At 39.5% G+C, this 15,920-nt stretch overlaps 1 protein-coding gene across 1 annotated transcript; it reads right to left on the bottom strand.

Moving 5' to 3' along the window:
- Positions 1-1,835: 1,835 nt before the first annotated feature.
- On the bottom strand, positions 1,836-15,889 carry LOC135082621 (probable ATP-dependent RNA helicase DDX27). Its single transcript, XM_063977401.1, has 14 exons — positions 15,698-15,889; positions 15,474-15,560; positions 15,049-15,190; positions 14,480-14,776; positions 13,908-14,059; positions 13,136-13,219; positions 12,374-12,501; positions 11,609-11,806; positions 9,293-9,437; positions 5,292-5,474; positions 3,885-4,065; positions 3,153-3,350; positions 2,481-2,623; positions 1,836-2,191 (listed from the first exon to the last, which is right to left on the bottom strand). Exons 1-14 carry the CDS (start codon positions 15,788-15,790, stop codon positions 1,850-1,852), a joined length of 2,373 nt encoding a protein of 790 aa, XP_063833471.1. The 5' UTR covers positions 15,791-15,889; the 3' UTR covers positions 1,836-1,849.
- Between the last annotated feature and the right edge of the window lie 31 nt (positions 15,890-15,920).

Genomic DNA, 15,920 nt, shown 5'->3' with positions numbered 1-15,920 from the left:
TGCTTACTTCGGTATTGAAATTCGATACAAAGGTAAGGTGTAGGTGCCTCAAATTGTATGTATAATGTGCGTTGAACATCTGCGAAGATACTAGAAAGGCACACGTAAGTTTTTGAAGCTTGGAGTGCCTATGATATGGCGAAAATGGCCAATATTTCCAATTTATTTAACAGAAATTTCCAAGTTTAAGTACTGAAAAACTAAAATCAGGTATATTTGATGGACTTCAAATAACTGTATTAATAAAAGACTCCACTAAATTTAAAATTTCTATGAACGATGTGGAATGGTTTGCGTGGAAATCTTTTGTAGCAGTTGTACAAAATTTCCTCGGAAAGCATAAGGCTGACAACTATGTAGAATTAGTATAGGATGTGCTGGTTCAATTCAAAGATTTAGGCTGTTATATAGGTATAAAATTACAGCATTTTAACAATAAACTAGATCAATTCCAACAAAATTTAGGAGAACTAAGCGAAGAACAAGGAAAACGTTTTCACCAAGACATAAAAACAATTTAGAATAGTTACCTAGGAAGATGGGACGCTTATATGATGACCGACTACTGTTGGAGAATCATGCGAGATTGCCCAAGTAAGTTTCATTCGAAAAAATCACTCAATAGACAATTTCTTGATGTTTAATGCTAATAAAAATATATATTTATTGTGAAAATTGTTTTTTAGTTATCTCGGGAACTAGAGCTGATAGAGAAAAACTGATTACATTTTTGATATCGCCATGCAAGACATACTTAAAATCAGGTCTTAAATCCCCGGCACCAAAATGGCTGTAGGCCAGTGTAATCGGGGTTGGTGCACAGTTGGTGTTATAGTTTTGAGGAGAGGGCTGGAGAGGGCAGAAGAGACCACTATAAATAATCAATACTTTTTATGAACAAAATAGGTACAATGTGCCCATGAAGCTAAAGATAGCTTCATGAATGTGCCACAGTTCCAGCGTAGTTCCAGCTACCCATTTCCGTTTTTTCTCTCGCTCTCTTCAAATGGCGATTCTTTACGATAGAACGAGACGATAATATGACCGGAAATGGTAGCTGGAACTGTGGCCCATACATGGGCAAGCTTAATTTACTTTAACTGGGCTTTTTAGCACTTTATTCCCTTGTCGTCAAATAGTCACCATACTATTTCCGCATTTAGCCTGCTGATTGCTCCATCCATTGTACAATGATAGTCTCTTCATAATCCAACCATCATTCCAAGCCAATAGATCGTTTCATCCACGAAGACGAGGCTCGTGATAACAGTGTTGCAATTGGATATTATTATTATCCATGAGTGCTCGGATCAAACTCCCCGCACCCCGTGCTTCCCTCGACCAAAAAGTGGTGAGGCGCGTCCATAGAGAAAAGTAATACATGGCGCGTCTACGTGGATGAAACGATCTATTGATCTATACTAGCCCCCCTAGACAAAACGCACTTTTTGATCGAATCGAAAATCGAATCCGTCAAATTCCATACAAAAAAGGGGCTTTTCGACCACTTTTCGACTGGTTTGCGATTATAATTGCACTTTGTCTAGACCCACAGCTTTCCAGTAGCTATGTAATGATGAATGTGACTGGTAGAAGTTAATTAGTATTTAAAAAAATCAATTTTTTTTTTGGGTAGGTATTTTAATGACCCTACGACTAACAACTACTGTGTTGCAAGGAGAGGAGCATTCATGACATTATTTGCATAAAGTAATTATAGGAACACTGTAAGGAGTCGACTTCAAACTTTAGTTTAGGGCCTAGAGTCTAGACATAGTTGCGGCGATCATAGGAACGACAGGTCGGATTAGTCCCTAACAGAATAAAACAAAAAATAAGGCACATAAATTCATTTATTTTTGCCGCGTCCCCCTTTAGGTTTTCCGAACACCTTTTTCGCCTTAACATTCGCGGGTTTGCCGGGTCCTTTGGGTCCTTTGGCGGGTCCCTTGGGTTTCTTGCCGAACTTTTTGGCCTGTGGTCCTTTGCCCTTCTGAATGACATTAGCATCGTATCGGAGGCGCTTGGTGGTGGCGCGCGAGGTGTCTGTTAGGTCGTTGGCGAAATTGCTGCGTTTCTTGTTTTGTTTTTTGCTGTGCGCCGGCGCCGGTCGGTCGTCGTCATCGTCTACGGCTCGGATGCGGCGGGTCTTCTTCTTGCGTTTCGCCATGCGAGATTGGAGGAGTGCGACCTGGAATGATATTAGGTTATGGAGTTATATTATAAAAGTAACGTAACTTTTATTACTAGTTTGTCCAATTTTGTTATTATTGTAATTTCGTATTCGTGTTATAATCTGGACAAATAGAAACTGAATATTATTAGCCAAATAACTTTCTGTGTCCATATGATTTGGGAAAACCTAAAAATTCTTTATCTTATCCAAAAATTGTCTCTATCGTTGCACACTTGAACAGTCGTCAGCCCATCAGACAGTCTGATGGGCTGAATCAGACTATAAAATTTCAGTTGAAAAATACCTTCTCCATTTCTCTCTGCACGCGCTCTTCAGGCGTGTCCTTGGGCTTGTGTTTGGTCTGTCGCTTCTTCTTGGGGGTAACTTCGGGCTCGTCGTCCGAATCGTCGCGCTTGCGCTTCTTGCCTTTGCCTTTCTGTTTGTCTGCTGTTAAAAAAAGAACACAATTTCATTAATTTGTTTCTTCAATTAGGCCAGAATAAAACAAAAAATTAATCGATCGGATTTAGTTCCTAGGACATTTATAATAATATGGTTAAGTTCCCAAGGCGAAGTTGTGCTTAAGGGGGGTTGTGTGGGGTTGAAAATTAACCCCAAAAGGGGTACTTCTGCGGTTATAATCGCATCTCGTAATATACTAACAATATAGAGAACTGATCTGCCCGGAATTATTCGTGCTGCCCCGTGTGTTGCCTCATTTTTGAAAAGCTTGCCCAAGGAGCCCCTAACCTACTATTATATTCACTACTGGTGGGAAGTCGAACCTTAACTTCGAACTCCTTCTAATGTTTTTCTAATCAACGTTGCGACTCCAATGACAGTTTAACTTTCCCCCGGGACAAACTTGACCTTCACTGGTTGGGTTTTTATTGGCGGTCAAGCTGTGGATCCTGGCTACACAGGAGTTGCAGCGGCGGGAACGAGAGGTGGGAATAGTCCCGTTGTAATTACTCACCAGTTTTACCCGGGTGCTTAGTGAGTGCCAATCGTTCCTTCTCTTCTCTCTTCTCTTTAGGAGTTTGGAACCACTCGTGTTGCCTCGTGGTCTCGTACTTGGGTCCCTCCTCTTTGGCCAGCTTGCCTTCCAACTTGGAAGTCTGTTTCTCCATTTTGTTGAGCTGTTTTTCGGCATATTCTTCGTCGAGGATTGCGGCTGATGGGGAAATGTTGTGTTTAGTTAATTTTTATACGAAGGTAGCAACCTAAGCCTTACAACCTAACCTTCTTAAGTTTTGAAGAAGATAACCATTTAATAGGGGGCTTCGAAAATAATATAATATTTAGTATAGGTCGTGCAATATGTGTGCACACTAATAAAGGCAGCAGTGAACTGATCATAGATTTAACAAAATAAATATTGTCAACTAGCAAAGCGTAAATAACATTTGGTTTTCAACAATAAAACTGTACTTTGTACAATGGGTTATAATTTTAATCATGCCACTTTATTTTTTATTTTTTATGCATAACAAGGCAGGTATTTGACCACAATCGCACCTGATGTTAAGTGGCATGCAGTCTAGGATGGTACATATCTGCCCCGTAAGTGCCCGGATTATAGTTTTCGGGAAAGACAGCAGCAGGCAACGAATTCCAATCCCTAGCTGTTCGCATTATAAAAGAGTCATCGAAACGCTTAGTGCGAGCTGGTGGCACTTAAAAAAGTACGAGCTACGTCAAAACATACTTATCTCGGGCTCCAATTTGGCCAGCTTGTCCCTGTACTTGGCGACGATGTCGTGGGGCACTTGGCGCGACTTGACCGGCTTCTTGGCGCGCTTCACTATGGCCTTCACCAGGTTTCGCTCGCCCTCGCCCGCTAGAGATACTGACACACCGGCGCGGCCCGCTCTGGCCGTTCTGCCCACCTAGGGAATTAATAGTCTTATTTTACAAGTGTAGCGTATAAATAAGGGCGCTTTAACTAAATAAATAAACATCCTTGGACATTTACATTGCGCCGCTAGTCCCAAAATAAGCAAAGCTTGTACTATGGGTACTAGACAACGGATATAAACATACTTAAATACTTTAGATTTTATTTTTAAATTAGACGTTTTGAAACGGACGTTAGTCGTCCTTGCAAGACTGCACACTAACTGTTGGTAATTCACATTTTCATACCAAAGCTGTTGTCGTACAATTTTTCGTGTGTGGTCCTGCAAAAGGAAGACTAACGTCCGTTTCAAAACGCCTAATTTGAAAGCACCCTAACAGTTAGTGCCTGAGGTATGACGTGACAGAGCATACAATTTGTAAGTCAGACACTAAAGTTTTTAAAGTTTTTGACTCGACTTGAGGATTGTCCACGGTCAATTTTGTCGTAATCATAAACTAAGAAATAGAAGTAGTAGATTTTTATGTCTAAACTAACTTTTGCCCGCGGCTTCATCCGCGTGAAATTTCGTTTGTCACAGATCGTCTTAAATTATAGCCTTTATGTTATTCAGACTTCATTATTTCCACTTCTCCTCTCCGCTCCGCACAGCTCCAATTCGCGCCGCGCCGCCGTCGCTGTCAAATTCTATAAAAAAAACTTCGTCTGACCGACACATCTCTCTTCTCTGCTCCGTTCTGCTTTAGTGGAAACAGAGCCTTAATGCGTGGTGTATGTGTGATGTCTATGCATGCATGCTTACCTTGTGGATATAACTCGTATATGCATGCTGCTTACCCTGTAGATATAACTCGTATATGCATGCTGCTTACCCTGTGGATATAACTCGTATATGCATGCTGCTTACCCTGTGGATATAACTCGTATATGCATGCTGCTTACCCTGTAGATATAACTCGTATATGCATGCTGCTTACCCTGTAGATATAACTCGTATATGCATGCTGCTTACCCTGTGGATATAACTCGTATATGCATGCTGCTTACCCTGTAGATATAACTCGTATATGCATGCTGCTTACCCTGTAGATATAACTCGTATATGCATGCTGCTTACCCTGTAGATATAACTCGTATATGCATGCTGCTTACCCTGTAGATATAACTCGTATATGCATGCTGCTTACCCTGTAGATATAACTCGTATATGCATGCTGCTTACCCTGTAGATATAACTCGTATATGCATGCTGCTTACCCTGTGGATATAATGCTCGAGCGTGGCGGGCAGCGTGAAGTTGAGCACGGTCTTGACGCCGGGAATGTCTAGACCTCTCGCCGCGACGTCAGTGGCTACTAATACGTCCACTAACTCGTCTTTGAAACGCTTCAGCGAGTCTAGACGTTGGGGTTGGGTTAGGGCTCCGTGTAGTTCGGCTACCTGGAATGATTTGGACCTTGAGATGAGGCGATAGAGTTCAAAATATTATTATGCTACCTATATTATTTTCTCTTTTTCAATAACAGACTTGGGCTTTGAAAACTAGTTGTTTTCAGTCTTTAATGTTGGTCTATCAGACTCACTTTCGAATCGAACAGCTAGTGTTTTAGGTGGACCAACCTCTTTTGATATTTATCTATGTTTTTATACTTTTTGATACCTTTTGTTTTTAAGTTTATGTTTTGATAGCAGTCTGGGCATTTTATTACCTTTATTTCAAACGTTCTTTTGTTATTTTTTCCCGCCCGAGCGGCTGTCCACCACACCTAGGGTTCGAGTCCCGCCTTAGATTTTTTCAAGTTGTTTATTTCGACGGTCCCTACGTATAGTTCAGTATCTACCAGTTCCGTGATTTGCCGTTTTTGTTTGCAAAACCTTCAGAGCACCCAAGAGTTTCGGCTCAGTTAAAAAAACATACAGTTTTTATTCAAATTGAACCTTAAAACGTCAAAAAACAAATCCCGCAACTACAAAATTAGAACGATTTCCGCAGTAAAATTTCATTAGTGGGAGTTAAGAAATTTTACGTTGGACCGCACGCCTTATTCCGCGCGCCCAGCCCCGCAACTGCCACTTTCATCCGCGCAGATCGAGTAAATTGATACGTAATTTATGAAGGAAATAGGTATTATTATGATTTCTGACTTAATTATTTCAGTCAACATTAAACCAACGGTAAATTAATCAGTTAACTGTAGGCATAACGTAGTTGCGTTGTTTTACTCGGGAAAATTAAAGTTTCTATTATAAGTAGGTGGCACTTACTTATTTTTACGTCGGAAAATTCAAGAATCTTCTAGCCGTAACTGCCACTATAAATGTTTTACTTTGGAAAAGTTTGTTTTATGTCTATAAGTTAGTGCCAGTAACGGTGTTTTACGCTGAGAAATCGTATTTTAGCAATATTTGGTGGACACAAAAGTGAAGACAAAACAATATAAAATATGATATACAACACGACTGAACTATCTAGGGTCATTTATTAGACTCAACGCAACCAAGTTCTTCTCCTATGCTACTTTATAATACATGATATAAGTAAAAAATCGTAAAATTTATTTTATTTATTTATTAAGCATATTAAGGCATTTAGAAATAAAGATAAGCACGTAACATTTACAAACAAAAGTTTAAATTAACTGCATTTAGAATCTACTATTACATGATAATGCTTACATGATATTGCAAACATATACCCGTCAGAAGGATGAGGTATACCCACTAAAAATACCCTGGTGCCCCGTCACTCTCTATAAGTGCTAACTTTGAGATTCCGGACAAAGATCTCCCACCTACACGGCGACAGTTGGGACGAGAGCAACTGGAAGTACACAGCTTTTCCGTACACACACTCACCGTCACCAGACGGTGGTGGTGGCCTATCTATGCAATGCCTTCCGTGCGGCCTCACGCCCCCGTTACGCTGGCCATTACCGAGGAAGGAAGATAGGAGGCAATCATACTGTCACTTTCCCTGGAGCGAATTAAAATGCACCCGCACTTGGTTCGTAGTTGCGCTATCGTACTGCAGCTTCTTGTGGCACCTTGTCTTCTCAGATAGATGTGCTTCATTACCACCCAACTTTTGTTACCGTCCACATAGCTTTGACTATGCTATCCCGCAAGAATATGGTGTGTCGTATGCTCCTAGCCACCGCAATACAGGTAGGGCTCGAAGGATCCGTGCCCAGTCATGGTGCGATCGCTAGAGCAACCTTAAACTTCAGCACGAGTGCGAATAAGATTCGGCGACCCAACTTAGCCACGGCCCACGGCGAGGTGGTTTATCAACTATTAGACTACAGCACAGTCTAGCGAGTCTCACGTCAAACGGCCTCTCTGTCCTCCTATGGCGGAGCTTTCTTCTCGTTCTTCACGCTGCGTTAAAGACGACGATGTAACCCTGTAGACTTTCTGGGCCTGTTAAGGTCTTAGAAGATGGGCAGCGTTACCCTTTCCTATGAGGGTGATGCCTTAGATGGGACAGAATCATGCTTTTGAGGGTACCAGTATAGATAGCGTATCTCCATAGCCTTCCGACATGAGAGTTTTCGCACCTCCAAATTAGGGAAGCAGCCATGAAAAAGCAAGCTGTCTTCCATTCGCACGGCGACGGATTGGAAAAAGTGCGAGCTGCCACTGGTTATATACATAAGGTCACCGTATTTACGCTCACTACTTGGCGCCACTGGTGATTAACAGGATAACTCTTAGATATTTTATCTGGGCCTTAGTTTTGACAGTGGTGTGGGCGTCAAGTGAAGGTGTCAGGGATGCCTTTAAATATATGTGGTCCATGGCCTAGGGCGACCATAATGCCGTCTGTGGCGACCAGGCAAGCCGCCTCGCTATGAAAGTTATTTATTTATTTATGAGGATATTCTTGTAATGATGAAACTATCTGCATGACAGATACCTTGAAATATCCATGCCTTGAAAAGGGTTCCATTTAGTACCCAGTTGTATTCAATGTTCCACAAGATCGAACTCAAAAAAGAGCCATGTGGATCTTCGTACTCGATGCCATGCTGTCAAACTTGGCCGGCACTATTGATAAAGAAAATTTACCGGTTCTACAAGTATTCTTCAGTCAAAAGACCCCTTAGATAAGGAAGAATCTTAAGGTATTGAGTGCCTCCAAAATGCAACTATCTGGGAAACGAGGCGGGACGCTGTTATGCCTCGTCGAGCAGGACTATGGGCCTAGAGTGAGAGTGTAAGATGTGGTGTCAAAGTAAGACTGATGTCAAGATGTCAGACAACTACGCCGTATCAACCGCTGATGGGATTTATTGAAAGACGTGTATTAGCTGCCAAATGCTTTATTGCACTGATTATAAAAATGTTAGAACTACCAAAGTCCCAAATGTAGGTCAGGCGTAGCTGGCCAAAGTGCATGAATAAAATGCAAGTTAACAATAAATTAATTAGTAATAAAAATGTGCGAGTTGACTCGTACAGAGAGTTACTGTCAATAGTAGCTGAACTTTGTTCCCGTGTACAACTACTTATGTGGCAGTTAATAATTTAAACAAATGTATTACTCCGACGTAAAAGTTAGTAAGTACCACTTACGTAATTTGTAATTAGAAACTTTCCGTTGTATAAGTGAGTAAATGACAAATAATACACTTATTGTGATTATTTTTTGATAATTCTTCATGTTTTATAAAATATACCTCATATAAAACTATCATACCAAATTTCATCAATGTATGATAAATAGAACGCGAGCTACACATGTTTAAACCTTCAAACCGCTCTCCTGTAAAATTGACCGTTTTCAGATACGTTTTTATACGTAGGGACCGTCGATTTAATAATTAACTTTTTAAAAAAATAAAACCGACTTCAAATGCGTGAACACAAAAAAAACTAAAAATTAAAAATATTGCGTATAAAAAAGTTCATCCCCAATTTTCCACCCTTGGGGGTGAAATATTTTCTTCAAATTCGCATGAAACCACCCTTTTGATAATACCCATTCAACAAAAAAATAATCGTTCAAATTGATTTATAATCGGCGGAGATATTGCGTATAAAAAAGTTCATCCCCAATTTTCCACCCTTGGGGGTTGTTTTTTCTATTATTAAATTTAAATGGGACCACCCTTGAGGTATTACCTATACGCCGAAAAAAGATTTGTTCAAATCGGTTCATAATTGGCGGAGTTATCGCGTAATGAACAGAAAAAAAAACATACGGGTCGAATTGAGAACCTCCTCCTTTTTTGAAGTCGGTTGAAAATTAGGTATACCTTGACTCCTAGAAGCCCTAGAGCCACGTGCAGCCGATGCGCCTGCTTCTTGGTCTGCACGAACACGACGGCGCGGTCGCGGAACGTGCGGCACACTAGTGCCGCTAGCAGCGCCTCGCGGTCCGACTCGCGCTCTTTGCGGATTCTGCAGTAAATAAACAGGTATAGCCTGACCAGGAACATAAAAACCCTCGCCATGTTGCGGAAAATTAATGGTACTAATTTCTTTTAATGGCAACAGTAACTGAAAACTTCATTGACATGTCACCTTACATGTCAGTCTATTGTTGTCAAAGTGTTAAAAACAAACAAACTTTATAATAAATGTGCGCAATTGATTTTGTGAATTAAATTGCTAAAATATTTTTATAGTCGTTAAAGAAAAGTGGTTCACAATGTGTTAAAGTATTTGTCGAAGAGAAATACTAAGGGTTCGGACAAAATTTTCATTGAATAATGTTTCCGACAAAGGTTGTCAAATTGACTGACATGTTTATCGTATAGTACAGTCAACTATGAAAATTAGCTGTGGTTTGTTTCAACTACCTATTTTAAAGTTTTTTGTCACTTTGTAAGTGTTGAATTTTATGGAATTGGGAAAGAAGTACCGAGTTTGAAGCGTTCATGAGCAGACATTGTAGTTGAATATTCAAGTTTAGAATTTGATTATTGATGAATAATAATAAAATCCTACTTGCTCGATCGATGGTTTCATTTAATTTATTTAAACTAGTTTACCTGCTTTATAATATTTTTTGTTACTTTATGAAAATATTAAATTAGCCCATAATCCTGAATCCTGATACATAAAGTTAGCCTATTAATTTAATACAGGTACGACTGTACCCAGTGTTGCACTATCAAATGCAATTGACGCGCCTCTATGCCAGGGTTTTTATGTTCCTGGTCAGGCTATAAGTTGACTTTAAATTTAAATACAGTACTTGGCTCCATCCAAGTCGCATCCTTTGCGGATTCTAAAAATGAACATTGTATATTAACTGTATCAGTGCCTGAGGTATGGGAGCGGCACGGGAGGGGTGATTTATAGTCTTTTTCACCCAAGATGATTCGTATGACGTTTCGAGTTTGAAAGTTATAGAGATGTCACATAACTATACCATAGCGATTTATCTATCGATTTTTTTCTATGAGTTACTAAAAAACCTACTTTAAGAGAAATATTTTGTATAGGTGTTATTTTACAAAAAACATGTTTTTTTTAATTACAAATATTATTGTAACAATTTTTTATTGATAATATTCAAATTCCATGGACTTCGTGTTCAAAAAAGCGATTCCTAAAAAGTACTGGTTCTGTTTCTTTAAATTAAAAACTATTAATTTATTTTCAATGCGTTTATTATAGTCAACAATCGAAAAATATAGTTGATTTTTGTGATGTTTTTAATAACTAAGTATTCACTGCAATCGATCAATGAACCGCGGAAATAATCGATTTTGTTATACAACTAATACCCCAGCACTAAATCTATTCCGTTTCACACATTGCGTACTTTAAATAAAAATAATTTTTACATCGTATTTAATTAAAATATAATTAATGTACTCAGATTTTAATATATATTTCAAGACAAGTAGTTAATTTTTTTTTATTATACTGCTAATTTTTTTTTATTATTCTGCATACGTAGTATGCGTAATCTCTAAAAAACAATAACACTTCAAGGTTATCCCCTTGAAGTGTCATACGGATCATCTTACGTGAAAAAGATTTTAAGCGGTTATCACACTGCGCCGCGCTCCGCGTGATTTCATATAAAAAATCCCGCGCGCAGACGCGTTGTCAGTGTGTTGTGCCGCGCGTGTTTTCTATACATATAAACTGAAGTACTTGCATACAATGATTAAATCTGTCGTCCCGCGTACTGATCTGAAGTCTCGCTGTCATTTGACGTCACAAAAACACCCTCCCGTACTGCTGTCATCAGCAGTACGGGAGGGTGTTTTTGTGACAGTGCTTGAGGTATGAACCTCAAGCACTGACTCAGTTAAGCGCTAGAACTACAGTATTTTTTTGTATTAAAAACATTAGCCATGTGCTTCTGGCAGAGCAGAATAGACAACCCATCTGTGGAAGTCGTAAGAAGCAACTAAGCGACAATATAGCTTGACCAGCTTTTTCGAGACTGCATGAGCGAGGTCTGCACCTCTTGGCTCTAGCTATAACTTTATTGCTTCACACTCAGGCGACTTCCTTATTCGAGTTTACAAGACGGGCTTCTTCAGCCAGATTGGATCGTATCACTCCACTTAAAGCCCTGATACATAACGATAAGATCCCTTTTCCCTTACCTTACAAACTCCTGCCTTAAGTTAAAAGCGACATCCTTATTAGAATCCACGAATAACTTGACCGGCTTCTTCAATGAGACGGCAGCAAGGGCCTGCACCTCTTCACTCATGGTGGCAGAGAATAGCAGACTTTGGCGCTTTGGCGAACATTGTCGGATGATCTCCTTCATTTGTTCAGCGAAGTATTCGTCTAGCATCCTGTGAACAGGTTATATTTATTTATAGCTAGAGATATTGACATTGGAAATTACATAATAACTTTTGTATTGGTGATACATACAAAACGCAATCAAATAAAAAGGTCGGCGAAAGGTCACTGATTGACTGACTCAATCATCACGAAATCTCGGAAAATTCACTTGTATTTGTACGTATAAGTTAGCACTTGCTAAGAGTCTCAAATTTTGCATGGGGGTTCCTTTTACAACGTAAGTGCTCACTAAGAACGGATTTTACGAAACTCCACCCCTAAGGGGGTAAAACGGGATCCACGCGTACGAAGTCGTGGGCGGCCGCTAATGTTAGATAAAATTATAGTTTAGATTTAGATACAACATGCAGTATACAGATCTTGTTCGCTCGGTCATAAGTTTAGGATTGCTTTGCTAATACTCTACTTTTGGTCCAATATGACTTTTTGCAATTACAACTTCACATGAAAACATTTGCTAATGACAGTTTTTGTGCATTTTTGCAAACATTAAACTTCTCAATAACAGGCATAAGTTTAATAAAAGTAATAGAATAAAATGCCAATAGGTATACCTGTCAGCCTCATCTAGCACCAGCACTTCAATGGAGTGGAGACTGAAGGAAGGCGTGTTGCGGATGTGGTCTATGAGCCGCCCCGGCGTCGCTATCACTATGTCTGGGTTCCTTCGCAGTACGCTTTCCTGAAAACAAAAACACCTTATGTACTGACCGCAAATTATAATCTATACTAATATTATAAATCTATACTAATTATAAATGCGAAAGTAACTCTGTCTGTCTGTCTGTCTATCTCTCTTTCACGCCTAAACCACTGAACCAATTTTAGTGAAATTTGGCAAAGAGATAGTTTGAGTCCCGGGAAAGGATACAGCATAGTTTTTATCCCGGTTTTTGAAACAGGGACGCGCGCGATAAAGTTTTTCTGTGACGGACAAAATTACACGCAGGCGAAGCCCCGGGCGGAAAGCTATTATTATATATTTTGGTTGCAAAATCGCTTAGACATAAGATGCCAGAGTACCTATTTAGCTTGATGTACTATCTGTAGTAGGTACATACATTCATCATCAGGTCATTAAAATTTAGAATCAACTGAACGAGCAAAACCTTCGCTAATTTACAAGTGGCACATGATATCTAGTCAGGTGGGATGAGGACTCATGAGGAGACCCAATATTTTGACATATTTTTTAAAGATTCTAAGATTATTTATACACTGAGACAGACAACCTTTACTCGACTTTTACCACATCAAAGTGGCAACCTGACTGACTCCTTTTTATTACCTCATGGCAGGAATATCTAACTTGTTACCTGATATTTGACGTCGAGTCCACCCACAGAGAGTCCAACCGTTACTTGTGTGAATTGCGCGAGTTGTCGTGTCACTGCGTGAACCTGTAAAGACAGAAAAGTAAATGAGGGCTATCGTTTTAGCGCTCACCAGTTAGCGCCACTGTAGAGTAAGGTCCTGTCACTTGCTAGTCGCGAAGACAGTGGCGCCAACTTGTGAGCGCTAGTGGTAGGAGGACTATCGCATTTGCACTCATCAAGATGGCGCCACTGTAGAGTAAGGGCCTGTCAATCGCCAGGGGTGCCAACTGTTAATTATAAAAACGATAGCCCTCATTAAGTTAATATACAATTGAAGCGACAATAGCCGAACGGTAAAGGTGTTGGACTGCTCAACTCGTGATCCAAGGAACGAGGGTTCGAATCGCCGCTGAATTATTGTAGTGAACCCATTCGTAACAGAAGCATATTTAGCTCAGTGGTAACCATCGTGGTTTAACGAGACGGGCACGGGAGTAATTTGTGCAATACAAATGTCTAATATTTTAATTTTTTTTTAAGTTATTACTAAGTCTGTCGCCATAACAACAATATTAACAGCATTGTTGTGTTCCGGCAGTTAGAGGTAAGACAGCCAGTTCCTCCGTGGTTGAGGATTCCGGGTGAAGCTCGCTTCCACCTTCGGCCTGATCGTCACTTACCATCAGGTGAGATACAGGCCGATAGCTTCCCCGTTGAGGATAAAAAAAAATTATTTTTTGGTTTACATGTTATTTCCTGTAATCATTTATACCTGTGCTCCCAGCTCCCTAGTGGGAACTAGTACTAATACTCTAGTGACGCGGTCACCGCCCGCCGCCTTGTACAGCAGGCGTTCCAGGATAGGCAGCATGTACGCCGCCGTCTTGCCCGTGCCAGTGGCTGCACACGCACATATGTCTTTGCCTGGGGAAATTAAAAAATATTGGCTGTAGGGATGGCCGAAATACCAAAAAGTATCAATGTTAGGTAAGTTGCATTGAAAATCTTCACCCTCATGAAATAATGAAAGAACTAGTATGAAATGATGGAAAAGTAAATTCTGTCGCCATGCTATAGTAACCTTAAATAATACTATACTTCAACTGCATTTGTCTGTTAAACAGAGTAGGCACATTAGCTACTGCTAGATATCTATAACGCCGCGTATTCGCATCTCTCTTAAAATAGCTCTTATGTATCGTATCAGATGGTTTAGTTCTAGAAAAGTTATTTTACTCAATGACAGATTTAAAGTTAGTGCAATAAGCCACAATTTAAAGCTATGTGCTTTAAAAAAATAAACAATCTTATATTTTTTACTCAATAATAGCAATGTACACTTACCTAACAGAGCAATAGGTATGGTAGCAGCTTGTATAGGCGTAGGGTGGACGAAATTGAGTGTCCCGATAGCTTTCAACAGTGGCCTCGACAAGTTCATCATATAGAACGAAGCATTATCATCATAAGGCGGTGGTTCTTCAAAGAAATCCGAGTCGTATTCTATTCTGGTACCACCTTCAGCGTCTTCGTCCAATTCCTGTTTTAACTTTTGCTTCTTTGTAAGTTTCTTCTCTTTTATTTTGATTTCATCCCTTTTGAGTTCATCGTCAGATATTTCTAGTTCGTCTACATCGCCCTCTGTAAAAAGAAATATGTAAAATGTGATAGATAGACAACTACACACAGAAAGCAGTTGAGTAAAGCTTAAAGAAATTAGCACAGGTTATGTTAAGGATATGTGGGATGTGCATAATACAAAACAGATTGAAATCTCTCGACGTTTTGTGTAAGGGAAAAGAAATAATTTTACTCAATATAGTGGGAAAGGAATTTGACAAAATAAATGAGAACATGAAAAAATATGGTTTTTAGTTGTTACTCAAAAGCAAAGACCATTTGCCCATAATTACCTTTAGCATCAATATCAGAGTCTGTGTCAACAGCATCAGCATTGCCGTTCACCTTGACTTGTGCTCTCCGCCTCTCAATCTTTTCATCTATTGTGTGCTTCACATTCCTCTTGACATACTTGTGTAAGTCGTCCCATGTATTCTGTAAGTATATGAGTAAATATTAGTTAGGTATTGAACAATGGTAGAGTCTAGAGAGAGAAGTGTAAACAGACCCAAATAGTCAACTTTTGTCATTATAGCCGAGAGTGTGGGCTGGCCTCCCACTAGGTGGAGCGACGATCTGGTAAAGGTCGCGGGAGGTGCCTGGATGCGGGCGGCGCAGGACCGGTGGTTATGAAAATCCTTGGGGGAGGCCTTTGTCCAGCAGTCGACGACACTTGACTAAAACGAACGGTTAAGGATTAAAATCTTGAAACTCTTACCTTGTTATATTCTTCTACGGATCCAACAAACTGAAATTTTGGATCGAAATCGACTTTCCTTTTCACTTTTTGTTTTGATGGTTGGTACTGAAATAAAATTGCAATTTATGTAATACAAAGTGTTTTTGGATAAAAAAATTAATTATCTTTGCAAATAAAACATTATATTACAAGATAAAAGTCTAGAATTACATGAAAATGCCAAAAATACAATTTAAAATTACCTCGATTTCTTCATCCGATTCTTCAGAAAAATTATCCACTTCTTCATCATCAGCAATGGTCTTAATAAGACCTGGATGTCCTTCAACTTCCATAGTTACTCTAAAACATTAACGTGTAATAAAATAACATTTATTTTTAACAAAATTAAATAACATGCAGCGTTTTGAGGTTATCCTTCAAATACACATGTGTTTGACATATAGATTTTGTAAGATATATTTT

The sequence above is a fragment of the Ostrinia nubilalis genome, chromosome 22 (genome assembly GCF_963855985.1).
Source record: "Ostrinia nubilalis chromosome 22, ilOstNubi1.1, whole genome shotgun sequence".
NCBI classification, from domain to species: domain Eukaryota; kingdom Metazoa; phylum Arthropoda; class Insecta; order Lepidoptera; family Crambidae; genus Ostrinia; species Ostrinia nubilalis.
This window is presented reverse-complemented; position numbering and strand designations above follow the sequence as displayed.